The following is a 23,562-nucleotide window of genomic DNA, read 5'->3' as shown; positions in this document are numbered from 1 at the left end:
TTAATAAAACACGTCATGTCGTGGCCTTGAATTGGACTTCTGAGTTCAAAAACCTTCAACTTTCCCTCTTCAGCGGCGCCACTTTCCATACACTGATTAGCTGCAGCACTCATTAGTGCCAGTCACTATTGTTAGTTGTTGCATAATAAAAGTTTACAGCCGCTATTCTTACAGATAAACAGAGACATGCAGACGCACACAGAAGCTCAGGGAGGGAGGGCTTAGTCATAAGAGACCGGCTTCTACTGTGAAAGGCTGAGAAGGACCTGAACAGCTGAATGAAAATGTGCAGGCGGAGGAGTAACTGGTCTTCCTTTGAGGTTCTCCTGACCACCACGACCACTGTGCTGTTTATTGTGTGTATTGGACTGATTGTCGTCACCTGGCTGACTCTCGATTCCGGTAAGGACTCTTCTCTTTATCCTCTTTACTGTAGATGTGATGGTGGGTCAGAAGCGTACTGTAAATGTGATGGTGGGTCAGAAGCGTACTCTACATGTGATGGTGGGTCAGAAGCGTACTCTACATGTGAAGGTGGGTCAGGAGTGTACTGTAGATGTGATGGTGGGTCAGTCAGGAGTTTACTGTAGATGTGATGGTGGGTCAAGAGTGTACTGTAGATGTGATGGTGGGTCGGTCAGGAGTGTACTGTAGATGCGATGGTGGGTCAGTCAGGAGTGTACTGTAGATGTGATTATATATATATATATATTCATACAGTAATCTCATCTATTAAATATTTAGACTACAGTTAAGAGGATTACGCTTGCTAAGATATTTTTGCAGTTTAGAACCACTGTCTTAACTATTGAACTCTTGGAGAACCCTATTTCTATGTGAACTGAAAAACCCTTACCTGCACTTCACCCCAACTCTCTGAGTGATGATATTCTTGGGGAAACATTCTCTAATCGGAAAATCTCATTTTCCAGTCACTCAAGACCAAGCAGTGACCCCCAACTCGACACTCAGTGGAAGTCTGGTCATCTCAGAAGGAGCTGTTTTTACACAGGAGCTCAAAAACAAAAGCAGTGTGGAGTACAAAGCCCTGGCCTTCGACACTGAACTGCTGGTGAATCCTTTATTTATGGTTTTCAAAATATTGTAAATAATCCTAAAGTTAAAAAATAAAGCCTCAAAATACTCAGTTCTGCTAAATAAAACTAAGCAATCAGTGGAAAAGAAAAGCAAAACTCAATCAAATCAAATTGTTTATGAAAATTGTTTTTTAGTTTGACATATCCCATTTGGACACAAGTATTTGGACACCTGCTCATTCAATACTTCTTCTGAAATCAAGAGTATTAAAAAGAGCTGATCCATCTTTTGTTGGAGTAACTGTCTCTACTGTCCAGAGAAGAAGGTTTTCAATCATTCCAGAGAACACAGCTCCTCCACTGCTCCACAGCTCCTCAATGCTGGGGGGCTTTATACCCCTCTACTAGCCCACGCCTGGCATTATTAGGCAGCATGGAGCCAATAGGGTCATGATGTTGATCTGCTCCAGAGAGTCCTATTCTATTGGCGGTACTTCTTCTCTACAGGGACTAGATAAGCTGTATGTGTGTATTTGCACATCTGTGTCAGCAATGGGTGCAACTTAAAGTAGCTGAATGCATTAATTAGAAGGGGTGTCCACAAACTTTTGGATATATAGTGTAATAATAATAGATAATAATAAAAAATAATAGATAATAAAATCTTATGCCAGGCTGATGATTGTGTGTGTATCAATATAATAGCTATTAAATATCTTGCCAGTAGTCTCAGACAGTCTTAATCTTTGGCTGTTCATCATTCCATCAGATCTCTGAAGCTTTTGGTCGGAGCTCCCTTAAAGATCACTTCAGAAGATGCAAAGTGACCAAGTTCAGGTAAGATGTCCCCTCTTCTGGAAATCCCTTCTGGCTGGTCTCCCTTTGCTCACCATCCGGGCCCCTGCAGCTGATCCAGAACAAAGCGGCACGGGTCGTCTTCAAGGGCGTCCTCTTCTGCTGCGTTCTCTCTTCACTGGCTTCCTGTAGCTGCTGCCCAGGTCATCAGATTCAGACCCCTGACTCTGGTCTACAAAGCCAAGACTGGACCAGCCAGCTCCTCCGTACTTGATGCCGATGATCAAAAGCTGATCTGCACCAAGAGCCCTTCCAGCTTCAAGTACGGCTCGGCTCGACCCGCCATCCTTTAAGATCCACGGAAGACGAGTGTCCAGACTTTTTACTGTCCTGCACCGAAGTGGTGGAACGAACTTCCCCTGGGTGTCCGAACAACAGAGTCCAACGCTCGCTGTCCTCAAACCCAGACTGAAGACCCTCCTCTTCTGAGAGGACTTGGCTGAAGAGTAGAGTGTGTGGAGGATTGTGTCTCCAGACTGATGTCTGTATTAAGTAGAGTTTAAGATTAGAGGATCTTCTGGGTTCTAGTCTGTATAAACTAGTTAAAGGTATTTTCTGAGTGAACAGTGGAGCTCTTCTGTAAGTCGCTCTGGAGAAGCGATTCTGCTAAATGCCTTCAATGTAAACAATCCTCAAAATAATAGGAAGGTAAATCTGATCCAATAAGACCAGTTCTTGACCTCTTCAGAATTTAGCTTCTGTAGGTTTACAGAGGAACTACAAGAGTAATATGATAGAGATAGGGGTAATAATAGGATGTGGACATTCAGTGAATCTGTATTAACTGGATAAATGTGAGGAAGCCTACACTTGATGGGTTAAAAGAACCCAGTTTGGGCCAATTACATAACCCAGCATTGGATCACTATATAACAGACTGCATTCAGTGACTTTAGTACGAGAGCGTTTGTGCAGTCATGATGTTGGATGATCATCACCCCACCTCATCCCCGTCTCCCTAACTCATGCCAAAAGTACTGGATGGAGCTCCACCACCATCACTCCAAAGAACACAGTTCCTCCACTGCTCCACAGCTCCTCAATGCTGGGGGGCTTTATACCCCTCTACTAGCCCACGCCTGGCATTAAGCAGCATGGAGCCAATAGGTTCATGATGTTGATCTGCTCCAGAGAGTCCTATTCTATTGGCAGTACTTCTTCTCTACAGGGACTAGACAAGCTGTGTGTGCATTTGCACATCTGTGTCAGCAATGGGTGCAACTTAAAGAAGCTGAATGCATTAATTAGAAGGGGTGTCCACAAACTTTTGTAAATATATATATATCTGTGTAATTTGACAAAAGAAACTGTCTGTATCGGTGAATATGTTCACTTGGCGACCAATCTTTGGTGGTCTTTGAGCAGTTGCAAGACCAGGCTTCAATTTCTATGAATAGGGAGAGACCAAAATACTGGAAACTGAAGGTCAGATTACTGATAAAATCGGATTAAAAACTCATGAATAGTTTGTAGCGGTCAGCTCAAAAATTCTTGTTCTGGACACTACCACAGATCTCCACATCAAGGAAGTCTTTCCCTACCAGCATGTGGACCTTCCACCAGCTGATTGGGTCTTTCTGTTAAAGGGTGTAAACAGACGCTATGTGGAGAGACTCCCGATAACTCCCAATTATATTTCTACCATTGTCTGCTTTCCTCGTTTATAACATCTCTGGTTAAACTGACCAGGCATCAAAGGGTTAAAATCTGTATAATCCAACCAACTGGTTCTTAAGAGTTAAACTGTGGTTACTTTGATGTTTGAGCTTTGTTTCTTTATTGTAACGATATCTGATGTGTAATGTTATACATATTTATTATATTTAATTAGATTATACATTGTTTTCTTTTTTTATGTAAGTGGTCTAGTAGTGGACGTAAGTAAGTGGGCGCACTGGTAACGAGCAGGCTTGTAGGGTACAGGACCAGGAGGTTTATAGTGAAGATACAGTAAAGGATATCTAATCTTGTTTCTCCAGTCAGGGTAGTGTAATTGTGGACTTCGACCTTTTCTTCCGTGATGCTGTGGACTCAAAGTCAGCGGAGGACGAGTTGGTATCCAGTGTCCAGAGCAGCGGAGGACTCATAATAGACACCAGCAGCATTCAGGTCTCAGGTAATTTCCCCTAAAGTCAACACAACAGCTCCTATCTGTCTATCTATTTATCTATCTATCTATCTGTCTGTCTGTCTGTCTATCTATCTATCTATCTATCTATCTATCTATTTATCTATTTATCTATCTATCTATCTGTCTGTCTGTCTGTCTATCTGTCTATCTATCTATCTATCTATCTATCTGTCTATCTATCTATCTATCTATCTATCTATCTATCTATCTATCTGTCTGCATACTGTATATGTCCAAATGTATGTGGACACCTCTTCTAATGAATGCATTAAGCTACTTTAACCCCTTAAAAAGCCTATGGCCTGCCAGCGGGTCAAAAGTGCCACTACAAACTTCTATTACCAAATAATAACTGAGTAATACACCTTAGTGTGTAATAAGCATTTCTGCGTCAAAGAGTTAAGCTGACACAGATGTGCAAATGCACAATCATACAGCTTGTCTAGTCCCTGTACAGAAGTACTGCCAATAGAATAGGACTTAACATGAAGCTATTGGCTCCATGCTGTCTAATGCCAGGCGTGGGCTAGTAGAGGGGTATAAATCCCCCCAGCATTGAGGAGCTGTGGAGCAGTGGAAGAACTGTGTTCTCTAGAATGATGGTGGAGGAGCTCCATCCAGTACTTTTGGGGAGTTGGGGATGATGATGAGGTGGGGTGGTGATCATCATTCAACATCCTGGCCTCACTAATGCTCATTACTGTATGCTATCAAATCCTGACAGCAATTACTCCATCAGAAGCCGGATAAGCTCTTTAAATCTGGGTACACAGGCACTGTAAACGTTGATTCTGAAGAGTGTGTGTGTGTGTGTGTGTGTGTGTGTGTGTGTGTGTGTGTGTGTGTTAGCGGTGAAGTGTCCAGATGGGCAGAAGGCGTGCAGAGAAGGCAGCACCTGTGTGTCTCTCACACACTTCTGCGATGGGATCCTGAACTGCCCCGACGGCTCGGACGAGTCGGAGCGCATCTGTGGTACTTTATCAGACCTTTATCAGACCTTTATCAGTAATGCTTTTCATACACGTCAATCATTCTGGGTCACTCAGGGCTGTAGGTTACTGGGCTTTATGTTTCCATAGCGACTGTATGTGATGGACAGTTCCTCTTGCTTGGCCCGAGTGGCTTCTTCCATTCTAAAAACTTCCCCCAGGATTACGACAGTGATACGAGCTGCCGCTGGATCATCCGGTACGTACCCCTGTAGACCCCTCTGTTACTGTGCCTGCCAGTTCATTTCACTCATTACCTAACCCATCACCCCAAGCACCCACCCACCCATCTACAACCCCAACAAACCACCCATAACCCAATATTACCCCAGCCATCACGCCACCCATCACCCCAACCACCCACCTCACCTATTTACTAATCTCCACTCATCCTCCCAACCATCCTCCCACCCAACAATCCACTAATCCATCACCCACCATTCCTAAACCAACCCACCCATTCATTACCCCACACAACCAACTACTAATCCATCACCCACCATCACATCCATTACCCACCAACTGACCCACCCATTCATTACCCCACCCAACCATCCACTAATCCATCAATCACCATCCCATGCCATCCATCATCCCACCAACTGACCCACCCATTCATTACCCCACCCAACCATCCACTAATCCATCACCCACATCATATCCCATCTATCACCCCACCAACTGACCCACCCATTCATTACCCCACCCAACCATCCACTAATCCATCAATCACCATCCCATGCCATCCATCATCCCACCAACTGACCCACCCATTCATTACCCCACCCAACCATCCACTAATCCATCACCCACCATCACATCCATCATCCCACCAACTGACCCACCCATTCATTACCCCACCCAACCATCCACTAATCCATCACCCACATCATATCCCATCTATCACCCCACCAACTGACCCACCCATTCATTACCCCACCCAACCATCCACTAATCCATCACCCACCATCCCATCCCATCCATTACCCACCATCACCTAATAACTGACCCACCCATTTATTACCCCACCCAACCATCCACTAATCCATCAACCACCATCCCATGCCATCCATCATCCCACCAACTGACCCACCCATTCATTACCCCACCCAACAATCCACTAATCCATCACCCACATCATATCCCATCTATCACCCCACCAACTGACCCACCCATTCATTACCCCACCCAACCATCCACTAATCCATCACCCACCATCCCATCCCATCCATTACCCACCATCACCTAATAACTGACCCACCCATTCATTACCCCACCCAACCATCCACTAATCCATCACCCACCATCCCATGCCATCCATCATCCCACCAACTGACCCACCCATTCATTACCCCACCCAACAATCCACTAATCCATCACCCACATCATATCCCATCTATCACCCCACCAACTGACCCACCCATTCATTACCCCACCCAACCATCCACTAATCCATCACCCACCATCCCATCCCATCCATTACCCACCATCACCTAATAACTGACCCACCCATTCATTACCCCACCCAACTATCCACATCATCCACCATCCAACCCATCACCCCACCAACTAACCGACCCATTCATTACCCCACCACAACCAACCACCCACCTACCCATCCATCACCCCACCCACTCCACCCACCATCCATCCATCCTAATCACCCATCTCTCCACTCATCCACCCATCACTGTTGCTGCAGTGTCCACTGTTACTGAACTTTTCTCAGACTCTGTTTCACTTTGTTCCACAGTGTTGATGATGGCTTTGCTATAAAGATAGTCTTCGAGGTTTTCCAAACAGAGGAGGGAATCGATGTTCTGTATATTTATGAAGGAACAGGGCCTGAAAAAACACTGGCACGTGAGTTCATAGCTATTCTACAGTGTATTATACTATGTTATATTATATTACACCCTTACACATTTTAATGGTTCTTTGCCTGGTTAAATGTACAAACCTGTTGTAGACGACTCTTCATCCTGTCAAATTAACACCACTACCATCCAATTCATGCTTAGCTTTATCTGGTACTGAAAGTGTTATCATGGTTATTATTGGTATTAAAATTGAATTCTGTTAGTAGTGGATTACTCTGTTATCATCACTGAATAATAATACTTACCTCAAATTAAGGTACCTCAAATGGTTCTTTGAGCAATGCCTTTGAAGAACCACTATTGTTTCCATAAAGAATCATATTTGCATATTATGTTACTCTACTGATTTCTCTGAAATTCCACAACAACACAGTTTATACATGTTATTCTCCTCAGACTTGCTGTCAGGCTCTTCTCCGGGAACCGTCTGGCTGTTCTCCAGTGAAGCCACCGTAGAGTTCTCATCTGACTTCATAAGCAACCAGCAAGGCTTCTACGCCTCTTACTGGGCAGAGAACATCAGCCAGCTTTCCAGTATGTCTCCTTTTCAAACCAGTCAATATTCACTCATTCGCAAATAAACAGAGAGAATCTGATGAACTCAGCACTGGAGGAACTGAGGAACCTCTCCTCTTGATTCTGGATTTAGTTTCTGAAACCATCCTAGACTGAGAAGGTATGGTAGAGTCACACAGACAGCAACAGCATTTTCCATCTTCAGCAGCCAAACAATTCAACGGTCCTGCAGATTTCTCCTGTACAACATCCAGAGAATTCGACCCTTCCTCTCTAGAGAGTCGCCCAGGTGCTCGTTCAGTCTCTCCTCACTTCAAGACTTGACCACTGCAGCTCTCTTCTGGTTGGTCTCCCTCTGAGCACCATCAGGCCCCTGCAGCTGATCCAGAACACAACTTCACTGGCTTCCTGTAGCTGCTGCCCAGGTCATCAGATTCAGACCCCTGACTCTGGCCTACAAAGCCAAGACTGGACCAGCCAGCTCCTCCGTACTTGATGGCGATGGTCAAAAGCCGATCTGCACAGAGAGCCCTTCCAGCTTCAAGTACGGCTTGGCTCGACCCGCCATCCTTTAAGATCCACGGAAGACGAGCGTCCAGACTTTTTACTGTCCTGCACCGAAGTGGTGGAGCGAACTTCCCCTGGGGGTCCGAACAGCAGAGTCCAACACTCACTGTCCTCAAACCCAGACTGAAGACCCTCCTCTTCTGAGAGGACTTGGGTGAAGAGTAGAGTATTATGGTCTCCATATTAACTTGTGTTTAGTAGAGTCTAAGATTAGAGGATCTGAGTTTTAGTCTATTTGAACTAGCTGAGGTTCTTCTTCAGTAAACAGTGAAGCTCTTCTGTAAGAACTCTGGAGAAGAACCTCTGCTAAATGCTGGAAATGTAAATGTTAAATGTTCAACACAGGTCCAGGATTTTCCATGGCACTTAGAACATTAATCATGACTATGGACACAAAGATGGTTCAGGAGTCAAATCCTCCTCACAGTGATGGTCCTCATCTAGTGTAAAGTATTTCCAGAAAAGTAGAGGCTGTTAATGCAGCAAACGGACAATCTCCCAGCTGATACCTCTGATTTCAGAAGATACGCTGGAGAATCAGGTGTCTACATAGTGTATTTTACTACTATGATAAGCTTGGGTAAATTGACCAATTGATCAAGAATTGATAATGTTGGTGTTATTCTCCTCAATGCTGGACTATCTTTAATATTTTTGTCCACAGAAATAATATAATACACTGTTAAATTCCCATAATAATAATGTTTTCATGTGAAAAGTGTGTAAAACGCTGACTGGCCGTGATTTTTCAGATGAGGAGAAGATTCAGTGCTCGTTTGAAGCTGGTTTCTGTTACTGGAGGCAGGAGCATGAGGATGATGGAGATTGGGTCAGAACATCAGGCTCCACTTTCCCTCCTCTCACTGGACCAAGCTTCGACCACACACTGGGCAACCAGTCCGGTAAGGCACTGAACATCTCAGAAATTCTAGTCTGGAACCCACTTACAGGCCCAGGTTCGAACTCCAGTAATTCACATCACACTGGCCATGAGGATGCCAACCTTATAAGACCCCAAAACCCTCAGGTAATGCCATTCATAATCAGTTCACTTACGGCTATTCCATGACTTTGGGTATGCTTGTGCATAAACTACAGACTAGATGGGGTTTATATTTTTAAAATTATTTTTATGATGAATGGAAATACACTGAAATTCATGATAAGCCATCAAACAAATTTAATATATATGGTATTTGCATATTATTTGCATATTAAGAATTTCCCCACTGCAGGACTAATAAAGGATTATCTCATCTTGAAGGATTATCTTATCTCATCTTATTAATGCTATTAGAGCTTCATTCTGGACATTAATTTTGGTGGAATTTCATTTGGGATCACCTATAAGCACCTATAGCCTATGTGGTGTGATTGTGAACCGTTTGAACACTAGTGCACATAAAGAGATTATAGAGTATAATGTAATCCTGCAGGGTTCTACATCGTGACCCCGAGCAGTCCGGGGAGCTGGGAGAAGATTTTCCGACTCTACAGTCTTCCTCTGGCTTCAGCAGATGAAGAAATGTGTCTGCGGTTCTGGTTAGTGTTCTAGATCTAGACTCCAAACGTGTAGATAAAGCTCTGTAGAACATTTCTGAAGCACTAATAAAGTCATATGTTTAGTAGCGACCCTCGTAAACTGAAGGGTCCACTCCTCTTATGAGCATAAATTAATTGATGAGCATGAATTAATTTAGTATGAATTAATTACATTTATGCTGGATATTAATTTTATTAGTTCCTGTATTTTGTATTAAAATTGTATCCATTTTATTATTTATTCAGAATATCAATAACAGAAATGATATTTCTTAGAAATTCATGGATTTTATTACAAATTCATATAACATGAAGGTTAGAGTCAGTAATAACTGTAAGCTTCAGTTCTTCAATGTGTGTGTGTGTGTGTGTGTGTGTGTTCAGGTATCACATGTATGGTGTGGACGTCTATCGCCTGGCGGTGATGGCTGAGCGAGGGTCAGTCAGAACCATCCTCTTCCAGAAACAAGGAAACTATGGGGACAACTGGAACTACGGCCAGATAACAGTCAACACAGCGGACCAAACGGTCAGTCATGTGAGGGAGAGGAGAGACAGTCAGATATTCTGTGTAAAAAGTCCATTTTAGGTTAAATCTGTTTTTAATAAAAAACATATTATTAATAACAATAATCCAACAGATTTCATTAAAATCTCCTTCTAAATATTATTTTTAATGGATTGTGTTTAATTTTACTTTCAAATGTTTATTATAAGTTAATGGATATTAATTTATTTGGAAATTTATTCTGCTATTTTAATTTATTCCAAATTCATGCTGGATATTAATTTTATTTGTTTACTTGTATTTTGTATAAAAAATGTATTCATTATTATTTATTCTAAATATTAATGTACATTACAAAATTCTGGATAATCAATTCATTGAATATTCATTTTGGATAATAATTTTATTTGAAATTCATTCTGAATATATATTTGTTATTTTATTTGAAATTCATAGATTTTTTATTTAATGAAAAATTATTTCTGGATTTTATCAGACCTTCATGCAGGTTATTGATTTTATTGGAATAGCCCTGTGTCGACCTTTCCAACATGCCTTTATCTCCTGCAAATTCTGAAGTTACAGAGAAGCCTCCTCACGTTATCCTGCAGCAGAAAAATATAGAAATGTATAAATAACCATATTTTTACTATTTCATAGTTTTTAAATGATTCCAAACTTTTGAACAGTGGTGTTCAGTTCACCAGTTGCTCTTTTTTAAAGCTCAACTTTTGACTTCTTTTGTGTTTTAGATAGTTTTTGAAGCGCGGAAGAATGGAGGCTTGAGGAACGATGTTGCTCTGGATGACTTCAGCCTGACCTCTGGACCATGTGCAGAAAGCCCATTTCCAGAGCCAACTGTGGTTCCGCTGCCCACCACTCCTCCACCAGTAGCACGTACGATAGCTCTCGTTTGGAGACCGCAGATAAGCCGACAGACCGGCAGATAGATTCAGTTTCATGCAAAAGTTTGGGTATCCTTCAACAAATACAAATCCTTACTTAAGGGAACAGTTCCACCAAAAAATATCATAATCTCTGATCCCAGATTCAGTCCATCAGCCAAGATTAAAGACTAAAGAGATGCTAAGCTAATAAAACACTGTAAGCTGTGAACACACCAAATACGTCATTTATTGGCTTTAAAACTATATTAAAAAAAGCTACACAAACAAGTTAAAGAAGTGATCTGTTCAAATGTCAGGAATAGAATTTGAAACATTTAAGCTAAATTGGGAACAGTTCTGGCACTTAAATTCCATTTATTAAATTTCTTTATTTAAATTAATTAAATTCCAAAAATCTTTTGAAGCACATTTATTTTTAAGAGTACTAATTTTTATGACATCACAACAGTGATTTCAACATTTTTTGAAAAAAAAAAAAGTTTTGTAGCGCATTCTTCATGTCTGGACGATGTGTTGAAACTCCAGCAAAATGTTTATTAAAAAATACATTTATTTGTCTTTCCAGGAAATGGGCCCTTTAATAATTAAAGTATTAATTATGATTTTTCCCCATAATTACAGCCGACTGCGGAGGTCCCTTTGATCTGTATGAACCGAACACCACCTTCAGCTCGCCCAACTATCCAAGCGGCTATGGGAACGATGCATCGTGTAAGTACTATAAACACTACACTGCAGTTTAAATACAGTACAGTCAAAAAGTTTGTGGACACTTCAGTGAATTCAGCTGGATTAAGGCACCTTACAGCCGATACAGGCCTCCAGATACACCCACAGCTTAAGGCCTAAAGGTCACCGTGTCCAATAAAGTCCACCAGTATTCGTCTGAGGAGCAGTGGAACTGTGTTCTCTGGAGTGATGATAAGGCTCCATCCAGTACTTTTGGGATGAGTTGGATTGGCAGAACCAATCATCCAACATAAGTACCTGACCTTACTGATGTTTTTACTGTGAATGGACGCAATCACATCCTCACAGCAATTTCCAACATCTAATTTAAAGCCTTCTCAGAAGAGTAGAGGATGTTACTGCAGTGCCTGCAATACCTTGTTTACCTATTTTTTGGAGAAACATTGAATGAGCAGGTGTCCACAGACTTTTGGCATTTAATGTGTCACAGATTTAACCATGTCAGAGCTGATGTTCATTAAGGTCCGAATGGTTTGTGTGTTTGTGGTCAGGTTTGTGGACGCTGCACGCTGAGGAAGGGCACAATATCCAACTGCATTTCCAGGATTTCGCCCTGGAAGCGGCGTATGACATGGTGGAGGTTCGAGATGGAGTCGACCCTCATTCCACATTACTCGGTAAAGTGTTTTAAAGGTCCTTGATTCCTCCAGTTCTACCAGAAGACTCTGAAGAGACATGAGAGCAGTAAAGAGTAAATGTAATCTTGACAAACAATGAGATAGGAACATCGTTAGCAAGTCAAAGCTCTACGTTGATGGATGAAGTCTTTGGTGTAGGCCTCATCATCAGCCCAGGTCTTACAACACTGGAACTTTTGGGACCAAACTGGTGACAGTGGGAGGGAAGGAGGCTGGCGATTGGCTGAAGAAAGGATGATGCTGCATTAGAGTCTCCTGGCAGAATATATATATATATATATATATATATATATATACAAACACTATATGGACAGTAAAGGGATTGGGACACATCTAATTCAGGTGTCTGATTCAGTCCCAAATCTCCTCCCTCCTAGATCTTCCTCCATCAGCTGTGAGTGGTGTTATTATTGAACAGTGGAAGAGTTTAGGAGGAACAGCTCACAGAGAGCAGCTCAGCCACCGAGTGTCTGTCAGACCACGTAAAGTTACAGAGCGGGGTCAGGGCCGAGTGCTGAGCTCAGAGCAGAGTGCAGAAAAGCCTCCAACTGACTCAGTAACTGCAGCAGAGCTCCAGACCTGCTGCTGCTGGTAGAGCTTAGAGCAAAGGGGGACCAGCTCCATATTAATACAGCCTATGGGTTTAGAATGGGATGGTATTACAGCACCTGTAGCTGGAATGTGTAGTGTCCCAATACTTTTGTCCATATAGTGTATGTTTGGTTTCCAGTAAAAAAGGTTCTTCAATGGTTCTTAAGTAAAGGTGACAGAGTATGTACAGTAGAACCGTGACAATTTAATGTTTAAGTGTTTTTGGCTGGGTTCTTTTCGGATTGGTGGAAAATCTGTTGTAGATGTTTCTATATTGGCTTCACATTCCGGCATAAAGCTTCCACTACTGCTACGAGTCAAAGGACATTATTAATTCTACATTAATGATTCATTTCTGAATTTCTTGAAGGTGTCCTAACTGGAGATCGTGTGTTTTCTGACCTGTTCTCCACGTCCTCTCAGATGACTGTGAGGTTTTTCTCCGATGCATCTGGAAACAGCAGAGGATTTCTCGCGAATTTCAGCACGGGCGTTGGCCTCGGGCAGCCAGGTGAGCTAAAACACTGTCCACACATCTCTCGACTTGACCTGGCTTTATTAGCTAGTGGTAACCTACTCAAAAGAGTCTTATTCAATTGGGAGAACTCCTCCAGAGAGCCTAGACAAACCGTGTGTCAGAATCAGAATCAAGATCTCTTTATTTCGTGAAGTATGACATGTACCACCAAAAACAGAATAAAGAATAATAAAGGTAAAAAATACTAAAAGTAACAAAGAGCTGAGGGAGCTGAACATGTATAAGAACTACATATCCATATATAGCCTGAGAAGACATATATAAACACCAACCATCTGCAAATTAAAGTAGCTGAATGCTGTGTGTCCACAAACTTTTGGACATGTAGTGCAAATTGAATCTGGCAGTTGTTCTTTATATTGCATCAGAATTTCATAATAAACAGACCAATTGCAATGTTCCATAATGACTTGTAATAAATATTTGGACGGCAGAGACATTATATATATATATATATATATATATATATATATATATATATATATATATATATATATTATATATAAATACATAAATACATACATTATATATATTCTTTTTTTACTTTAACATTATTAGGCAACCGTAAGCATACTGTAAAAAGAGCTTAATAAACAAACCTATTAATAACTTTATATATTATATATCTGTCTCTATGTTCTCTGAGCTTGCTTAATTACAATTCAGAAGTGGTTATTTTTTATAGCTGTAAGTTTTAAACACCATATTTATCAAGTTAAATCAGTATGTTGGTCACATGGGGCTGCTGTCCAGTACTGCTGAGGCAGTTTTCCTCATTATGCTAAATATATCTGATATAAAAGTATGTAAATATATATTTCACTTCCCTCCTACAAAACCTTTCATTGCATTTTATTTCATTTCAATGCAGAACCATGTCAGACAGGGCAGTACCAGTGCAGGTCAGGACACTGTGTGTCCAGTTCCAGTGTGTGTGATGGTGTGGTCAACTGCCCCGAGGGTTCTGATGAAGCGTACTGTGGTGAGTATTCATCCTCATTCACTGTGGGGGAGGACTCTTTCTCTCCAGTGAGGTTATAGCTGTAAATAAGCACCGTGTTAACACCAGGGTTTGGGTTGTTGACACGGTGTCGTGATTAATATGTTATCCTGTCATATTTCAGTGCAGTTAATGCCAGTCAATCTCACTGGAGCTCAGCGACTAATGCTTCAGATACAGAACAACTTCTACACAGCCTGTGCTCTGGACTGGAACCCACAGTTCTCCAACTTCTTCTGTCACCATTTAGGCTATAGGTGAGCTCTCAGAACAGAGCACAGGGGGCATGCTATCAATGCAATTGGGATACAGTACCATACTTTCACTATAGTACAGTTTCAGCTCTTTAATTGAGTTAGATTAGGATACAGTACCATACTTTCACTATAGTACAGTTTCAGCTCTTTAATTGAGTTAGATTGGGATACAGTACCATACTTTCACTATAGTACAGTTTCAGTTCTTTTAATTGAGTTAGATTGGGATACAGTACCATACTTTCACTATAGTACAGTTTCAGCTCTTTAATTGAGTTAGATTGGGGTACAGTACCATACTTTCACTATAGTACAGTTTCAGCTCTTTAATTGAGTTAGATTGGGATACGGTACCATACTTTCACTATAGTACAGTTTCAGCTCTTTAATTGAGTTAGATTGGGATACAGTACAATACTTTCACTATAGTACAGTTTCAGCTCTTTAATTGAGTTAGATTGGGATACAGTACCATACTTTCACTATAGTACAGTTTCAGATCTTTAATTGAGTTAGATTTGGATACAGTACAATACTTTCACTATAGTACAGTTTCAGCTCTTTAATTGAGTTAGATTTGGATACAGTACAATACTTTCACTATAGTACAGTTTCAGCTCTTTAATTGAGTTAGATTAGGATACAGTACCATACTTTCACTATAGTACAGTTTCAGCTCTTTAATTGAGTTAGATTTGGATACAGTACAATACTTTCACTATAGTACAGTTTCAGCTCTTTAATTGAGTTAGATTAGGATACAGTACAATACTTTCACTATAGTACAGTTTCAGCTCTTTAATTGAGTTAGATTGGGATACAGTACCATACTTTCACTATAGTACAGTTTCAGCTCTTTAATTGAGTTAGATTGGGATACAGTACCATACTTTCACTATAGTACAGTTTCAGATCTTTAATTGAGTTAGATTTGGATACAGTACAATACTTTCACTATAGTACAGTTTCAGCTCTTTAATTGAGTTAGATTGGGATACAGTACCATACTTTCACTATAGTACAGTTTCAGCTCTTTAATTGAGTTAGATTGGGATACAGTACCATACTTTCACTATAGTACAGTTTCAGCTCTTTAATTGAGTTAGATTGGGGTACAGTACCATACTTTCACTATAGTACAGTTTCAGCTCTTTAATTGAGTTAGATTGGGATACGGTACCATACTTTCACTATAGTACAGTTTCAGCTCTTTAATTGAGTTAGATTGGGATACAGTACAATACTTTCACTATAGTACAGTTTCAGCTCTTTAATTGAGTTAGATTGGGATACAGTACCATACTTTCACTATAGTACAGTTTCAGATCTTTAATTGAGTTAGATTTGGATACAGTACAATACTTTCACTATAGTACAGTTTCAGCTCTTTTAATTTAGATTAGGATACAGTACCATACTTTCACTGTGTCCATTTTATACTACTCTTTAATTGACTTTGATGCTACAGTATTCATACTCTTTTATTTGTTTATTGAACCCAGGTCCGGAACCGCTTCCTTTTTACCCCAGTTAGATGAGGACGCTCCCTTTGCCATTGTCAGCTTAGCTGCTAATGGCTTTCCGGATTTGAAGCCCAGGTACATGTTTTAACCTCTTTCTGGGGGCATCTCATTCCTCTGTGTTCTGTATTGTACTGTGATCAGAATTGGAATAGTAACAGACTACATGTAACATATCTGTTTACCAAATCCATCATAACAGAATGTTTTAAGAATTGTTGTGTTTTAGAAATTCAGAAAACATTCTTGACATGGCAACTTTGGTAGATCAGCGTAGTATGATAAATGTACACTATTTTAATAATTATTAACTGAGTATGCCCATGAAGTCCTTATGACTGATAAGAATATGTACGTGTATGTGTTTTTATGGTGAAAGATAAGACAGGGAGAGACTTAATTATGACTTCATCTTTCAATGGTTTTTATGACTGACAAACAAGTGATTATAAAACTACATGAACTTTTAGTACCATTAGAACCAGTTAGAAGTAGTCAAAAAGTAATTTATTCAATGTTATGGTACAAAAATAACAATTTTACAAGGTCCATGTGGAAAAACATGTTTGCTACTGTAGATCAATAGAAGCAATATACATTTTATTGAATTAATTAAGCATGCCAAAAGGTAAGGAATAACTGCCTCAGGGCTGGAAGAAGAAGACTTGGGAGAAACCAAGATTCAAAAGGGGAAACAGGACTTAGGAGGGGGTACATATCCACCTCTGGTAAAAACTACTTATAAATTATTTTTAAAAGTCACTTTACCACTGCACAATACTTCATCCACTCAGATGTGCTGATATCATCATGATATAGTATAACTAATATGATCATAGTATATGATGGTTAATTCTGGCAATAACAATAATAATAATAATAATAATAATAATAATAATAATAATAATAGCAAATAGAGTCCATATAAATTAGTATATTAAATGGAGGATAGGCAATTAGTCTAAGGCAGATAGCAGTAGCTAGAGGGTGGGCAGCTGCTCTGATGTGGTTAGCAGGAGAGCCCAATGGTCAGTCTTCTGTCTGTGCCTGTCCAGACAGGTGGGCAGTTTCCTTTAACTCTGAAAAAGGTAAAGACAGAATTAGTTGTGATTGGATTTATGGAGAACAGAGAATGTTGAACAGTATTATAATGTGTCTGATGACTCCAGCAGATCTGACTATTACATCCTAATTAAAAAGAAAAGAGCCAGAAGGTAACACAGACACGGCACTACCCTGAAACACTGGCATCCATCCTCTCCACCCCATCATTCAGATTCAGTCAGATACTGTAAATAAGTGTTTAAATAAATGTTTATATATAATGTACAGCATGTTCATGCAGCTGTGCTGAGTACAATGATATAATGATATGTTAGATTTTGTTTAAAAAGCTATTTCACTATTTTTCTTTTAAGTGAAAATTGTCCCGGGGAAAAGGTGGTGTCCCTGTACTGCGACAACCAACGTAAGTAAGAAAAAACTGTCAGATATATTTTTTAACAGCTCCCAGAATACATTGAATACATGTATATAATATTACACCCTTAAATTCTGAATTCCTATATTTTATTCAGATAATATAACAAGACTGTAGGCCACTAGGGGTAGGTCTAGAGTCACCCCTTAAAACATGTTGTTTAGGTTTGTGCACCCCCGTCCAAATGACACTGTTGTTGATGTTCTGAGTGCAAAGGTGTCAAAAGTATTGACATTCATTACTCAGGTAGAAGTGGAGATACTAGGGTTTAAAAAGACTTCTTAGAGTGTATAGGCCGCGCCACAGGGGTCTATAGTGCACTAACCCCCCTCCCCTCCCCAAAACCCCATTCCTCTAAAAGCCATAATGAGGAGAATGATCTATTAAAATGTTGATGTTTAAAATGTTGGGCTGCACTAGGCTCCTGTTTCAGCTGCAGATCTGCCCATTGAAAATGAAGCATTTCAGTAATATCAGCTCTATTAAAGGAGCGTCTCTGTGCTCTACTGAGCATTAACATGAGCTTCATGGAGGAAAATATGAGGAGTCGTTGTCTAGAAGTTCTGTAAAGCTGCAGAAAGTCAGACTTCAGAGGCGTGTGATCAATAAGCTTTATTGGAATGTAAATGTGGGGCTTAGTCGGGACGTTTCACTGCAGCTCTCTTGAGTCTCTGCCACGGACACAGTCTTCATACTAGACTGCAGACGTCTGCTGTGTCTCACTTTCCGGATGGAGAGATTTATCTGGAGAGGGTTTTTTTATTGATGACGAGCCGGAATTAAACAAAGGTGAAATGAAATAGGAGGAACGAGGCTGTTTTGAAAATGTAAGGAGGAGAAAGTTCTGATAATTGGGTAAAAATGTGAGAAGTAGAAGTAAAGAGTCCAGTAAAGTTTAGATAACCAACATTTCTACTTAAGTAGGATAACGAAGTATTTGTACATCGTTACTTGACGCCTCTGTCTGAGTGTATAAGTGAACAAATCCTCTATAGTGTCACAGTTTGTGGAGCTTGGAGGAGGAGGTGGACGTAAATGCAGGTAATATTTATTAGAAATAACAAGAACCAAACCAGAAATGAGAGAATTACAAACTAGAAAAGCAAACCAACAAAAAACCCAAACACACAGGAACCAAACAAGCTACTGATAGAGACGGCCCAGGTCCAGGCCCAGATCAGGGAAACAAAGGGAAAGTGCAAAATACTAAAAATAAAGAGACTACTTATACAAACAGACCCACAAGCAACATCTGAGACTAACAAGAGGGCAGGGCTACAAAGGAGGCACAGGCGAGGACACTAACAACAAGGCAGGGCTAAGGCGGAGACAAGGAACCAACACAAACAGAGCCATGTGCTGATGTGCACATGGCAGGGACATAGACCAGCAAGGGAAAGTTGTTACTTTAAGGGCCCAATGACAGGAATGGCAATATGACATTTATTAAAAATGAGCAGAACTGTGTCTCTGAACCAGGGGAGCACAAACCTTTCTAATCCTTAATGAATAACTGGAGAAACATAAGCTACACTTTAAGGGTGAAACTGTTCTGTGTGTGGTCCAGCATGTGGAACAAGGCAGATTACCATGAAAACGGCTTCCAGCTCATCCGAGGCAGGAGATACATGGGTGGAGGAGGATGGAGGAGGGAAGAATGAGAGCTCTTCAGGCAGGGTGGTCGGAGGACAGGACGCACTGAAAGGAGCCTGGCCCTGGATGGCGTCTCTGAAGTGGACAGGCCGGCATGTGTGTGGAGCGGCCATAATCGACAGAGAGTGGCTGATCACGGCTGCACACTGCGTGTTCGGGTGAGAGGTCACTTCACTTCTGCGGTCACTTCTGTCTATCATGTCATAGTCCTTTAACTTTTTACACTGCCTGGCTTTGATTACGGCTCGTATTCGCTGTGTCATCGTTTCCTCAAGCTTCATTCATTTTGGTCCAGAGCTGCATTGAGTTTCCCCCAAGATCTTGTATTGATTGGGAGATATGGACCACTGCGCAAAGCCTTCTCCAGAACATCCCGAAGATTCTCAATGGGGTTCGGGTCTGGACTGGACTGTGGTGGCCAATCCATGTGTGGAACTCATGCTCCTGGAACCTCACTTTCTTAATTTGAGCCCCATGATTCCTGGCATTGTCACCTTGGAATATGCCCATACCATCATGGAGAAGAAAAAACATTGATGGAAGAACCTGGTGGTTCAGTGGATTCAGGGAGTCAGTCCCAAATCAAAGCCCTCCCCCCACAGGCTTGTACGGTAGGCACTAGGCATGATGGGTGCATCACTTCAGCCGCCTCCCCCTGATACGCCCATCACTCTGAAACAGGGTACATCTGGACTCATCAGACCTCATGTTAGTCTTTCATTGTCCCAGAGTCCAGCTTTTACACTCCCTCCCAAGCCGTTTTAACCAGTTAGCCTCACTGACGAGTGCTTTTCTTAAGCTGTTTAGTCCCAATCCCTTGAGTTCCCTTTGCAGTGTGAATGTGAGTGCTCTTACTTTCACTATTAAACACAGCCCTGAGCTCTACTGCTGTTTCTCTACGGTTTGATTTCTCCAAACATTTAAGTGATCGCCGATCACCATCATTCAAGATCAGGGTTAAATAACTTGTTGCCAGCTGAACCACAATCACCCATAAGCACCCAACCAGTGTAGAACTCAGTATAAACGAGATGAAGTGATGATGTGATGTGATGGGATGTGATGTGTCTATCCTGCCTATAGGAAGAATATTCACCTCTCCAACTGGGTGGTGGTGCTGGGTCTTCATGCGCAGTATGAGTCTGACACTTCACAAAGACAGTACCATCTAGTGGACCAGGTTATAATGAACCCGCACTACAACAGGAGGACTAAAGACTCTGATATTGCTCTGATGCACTTACAGACCAGAGTCAACTTTGCAGGTAAGCAGTGACTCTCCACTATGAATTATTTAGAGTCCACTATGAACAAATCACAATCTATTATGAACAAATCAGTATTCACTATGAATTATTCAGTATCTTCTATGAATTAACCAGTATTCACTATGAATGAATCAGTATCTACTATGAACAAATCAGTATCCACTATGAATTCTTCAATATCCACTATGAATGAACCTGTATCTATTATGAACAAATCAGTATCCACTATTATTTTTTTAGTATCCACTATGAATGATTCAGAATCTACTATGAACAAATCAGTATCCACTATGAATGATTCAGAATCTACTATGAATGAATCAGTATCCACTATGAATGAATCAGTATCCACTATGAATGATTCAGTATCCACTATGAATGATTCAGTATCTACTATGAATGAATCAGTATCTATTATGAATGAATCAGTATCTACTATGAATGATTCAGTGTCTACTATAAATTGTTGAGTATATACTATGAATTCTTCAGTATATACTATAAATGAATCAGTATCCACTATGAATTGTTCAGTATCTACTATGAATGAATCAGTATCTACTATGAATGATTCAGTATCTACTATAAATTATTGAGTATATACTATGAATTCTTCAGTATATACTATAAATTAATCAGTATCCACTATGAATTGTTCAGTATCTACTATGAATGAATCAGTATCTACTATGAATGATTCAGTATCTACTATAAATTATTGAGTATATACTATGAATTCTTCAGTATATACTATAAATTAATCAGTATCCACTATGAATTGTTCAGTATCTACTATGAATGAATCAGTATCTACTATGAATGATTCAGTGTCTACTATAAATTGTTGAGTATATACTATGAATTCTTCAGTATATACTATAAATTAATCAATATCCACTATGAATTGTTCAGTATCTACTATGAATGAATCAGTATCTACTATGAATGATTCAGTATCTACTATAAATTGTTGAGTATATACTATGAATTCTTCAGTATCTACTATGAATGATTCAGTATCCACTTCAGTAACTACAATTAATTGTTCAGTAATCTTCTGTCTACTCTGAATGAATCCATATCTACTATGATTTATTCATTGATTATTATAAACGACTGAGTATTGACGGTTATGAGTAATTTATGATCTGCTATATGTTCTTCAGAAAATAACTCCATCAGATTTCCACAGATTATATTGAGCCAATCTGCCTGCCACACCCTGACCAGCAATTCGAACCAGGGAGGAGATGTGTCATTGCTGGGTGGGGGAGACTAACTGAAGGAGGTCAGTGAGTCCAGAGTCCCTCATTATCCACCTTATCAGAACCCTCTTTCCTGTAGCTCCACCTTGCTGGAGATCAGTTACAGACTGCAGCTCATCTGCTGATGCGCAGTCGGAGCTAGTCACCCTCTAGACCTTTCTCAGGGGTCAGTCTCTGACCACAGAGCGGCTCTTGTCCGGATATGCTGGGTAGTGTAAATATTAGAGTGCCGAGTGTTTACTGTAAATGCTATGCTGTTTGGGTTGTAGGTGCAGTAGCTGATGTGATGCAGCAGGCTGTGCTGCCCCTGCTCAATAACTCTCAGTGTCAGGAGTGGCTGCCTGAGTATAACATCACTAAGCGCATGGTGTGTGCAGGGTACGCTGAAGGAGGGGTGGATTCCTGCCAGGTGGGTACAGAGCATTTAACACTTATCAAATCTTAAGCAGTCCAAACAGCACCACCCATTCAGCCTACAACAGTTCAGCCCCACCCATTTGGCCTACAGCAGTTTAGCCCTGCCTATTCACCCTACATCAATTTAGCCCCACCCATTTAGCCTACAGCAGTTTAGCCCCACCCATTCACTCTATAGCATATTAGACCCCACCCATTTAGCCTACAGCAGTTTAGCCCCACCCATTCACTCTATAGCATATTAGACCCCACCCATTCAGCCTACTGCAGTTTAGCCCTGCCTATTCAGTCTACAGCAGTTAAGCCTATAACAGTTTAGCCCCACCCATTCATCCTACAGCAGTTCAGCCCCACCCAATAACCCTATAACAGTTTAGCCCCACCCATTCATCCTACAACAGTTTAGCCCCACTCAATAATCCTACAGCAGTATAGCTCCACCCATTCATCCTACAACAGTATAGCCCCACCCATTCATCCTACAACAGTATAGCTCCACCCATTCATCCTACAACAGTTTAGCCCCACCCGTTTTTTGTTAAAATGAATGTTCAGACTTCAGGGGAAAGTGCAGACTGAAGGTAAGAGTGTTTATCTGTCAGGGTGATTCTGGAGGTCCGCTGATGTGTGAGGGGGAGAACCACTGGGTGCTGGCTGGCGTGACATCATTCGGAGTGGGCTGTGCTCAACCACAACGGCCTGGAGTGTACGCCCTGGTCAGTGAGTTTATAGACTGGGTGGTGGAGACCCGACGCCTCAACTCACACTGGAGTGGATCCAGATAGAAACGAGATTAGACCGGTTACACTGATGAAGTCTAAATCAGGTTTTTAATAATATTAAACCCTTTCTCTACAGATTTATGTACAGAATGATGCTAGATGAGATGTTAGACGAGTCCAGGGCTGTAGATGTAGATCAAAACCTCAATATTGTAAATAAATAATTACAGTCTGAAATCTCTTTACAAATAAATAAATAAATAAACAGTTGGTGGAGCTCCTGATTCTGTTTTCTGGGTTTGAGTTGATGGTGTTGTGCTGGTTCAGCTCCTGGATTTCTTTACTGTAGATCGCTCCTCCAAACAAGAGGACTGGAGTCTAACACACTACAGATCCTGTGCTGAGAGAGACTGGATGGACTAAGAAGGTCCACTGCAGATCTGGAGATACTCAGTGAAGATACTCAGGACTATTCTTCTACACCAGTTGGGTGTTAAAGATACATTAACTTTTACTGCATTGCAATCACT

The 23,562-nt window shown here is 40.9% G+C and overlaps 1 protein-coding gene across 1 annotated transcript; it reads left to right on the top strand.

The window, feature by feature from the left end:
* Positions 1–284: 284 nt before the first annotated feature.
* On the top strand, positions 285–23,095 carry tmprss15 (transmembrane serine protease 15). The gene is made up of 24 exons (XM_072662195.1): positions 285–402; positions 933–1,072; positions 1,807–1,874; positions 3,872–4,008; positions 4,873–4,995; positions 5,103–5,211; positions 6,766–6,875; positions 7,289–7,426; positions 8,728–8,877; positions 9,412–9,517; positions 9,902–10,046; positions 10,778–10,922; positions 11,555–11,644; positions 12,175–12,300; positions 13,283–13,423; positions 14,322–14,432; positions 14,575–14,707; positions 16,210–16,305; positions 17,646–17,695; positions 19,275–19,518; positions 20,444–20,625; positions 21,821–21,916; positions 22,163–22,302; positions 22,913–23,095. The coding sequence occupies exons 1-24, from the start codon at positions 285–287 to the stop codon at positions 23,093–23,095; spliced, it is 3,081 nt and encodes a 1,026-aa protein (XP_072518296.1).
* The last annotated feature ends 467 nt before the right edge of the window (positions 23,096–23,562 follow it).

Source organism: Salminus brasiliensis, chromosome 18 (assembly GCF_030463535.1).
Source record: "Salminus brasiliensis chromosome 18, fSalBra1.hap2, whole genome shotgun sequence".
NCBI lineage: Eukaryota > Metazoa > Chordata > Actinopteri > Characiformes > Bryconidae > Salminus > Salminus brasiliensis.
The sequence above is the reverse complement of the archived record's forward strand: the minus strand, read 5'-3'. Positions and strand labels throughout refer to the sequence as shown.

Excerpts from the sequence above, each read along its gene's own strand:
- tmprss15 (XM_072662195.1), top strand. The coding sequence starts at position 285 with ATGTGCAGGCGGAGGAGTAACTGGTCTTCCTTTGAGGTTCTCCTGACC. Across the intron at positions 4,009-4,872 it reads CAGCAGCATTCAGGTCTCAG|CGGTGAAGTGTCCAGATGGG; the intron begins GTAATTTCCCCT and ends TGTGTGTGTTAG. Across the intron at positions 19,519-20,443 it reads GCTGCACACTGCGTGTTCGG|GAAGAATATTCACCTCTCCA; the intron begins GTGAGAGGTCAC and ends TCCTGCCTATAG.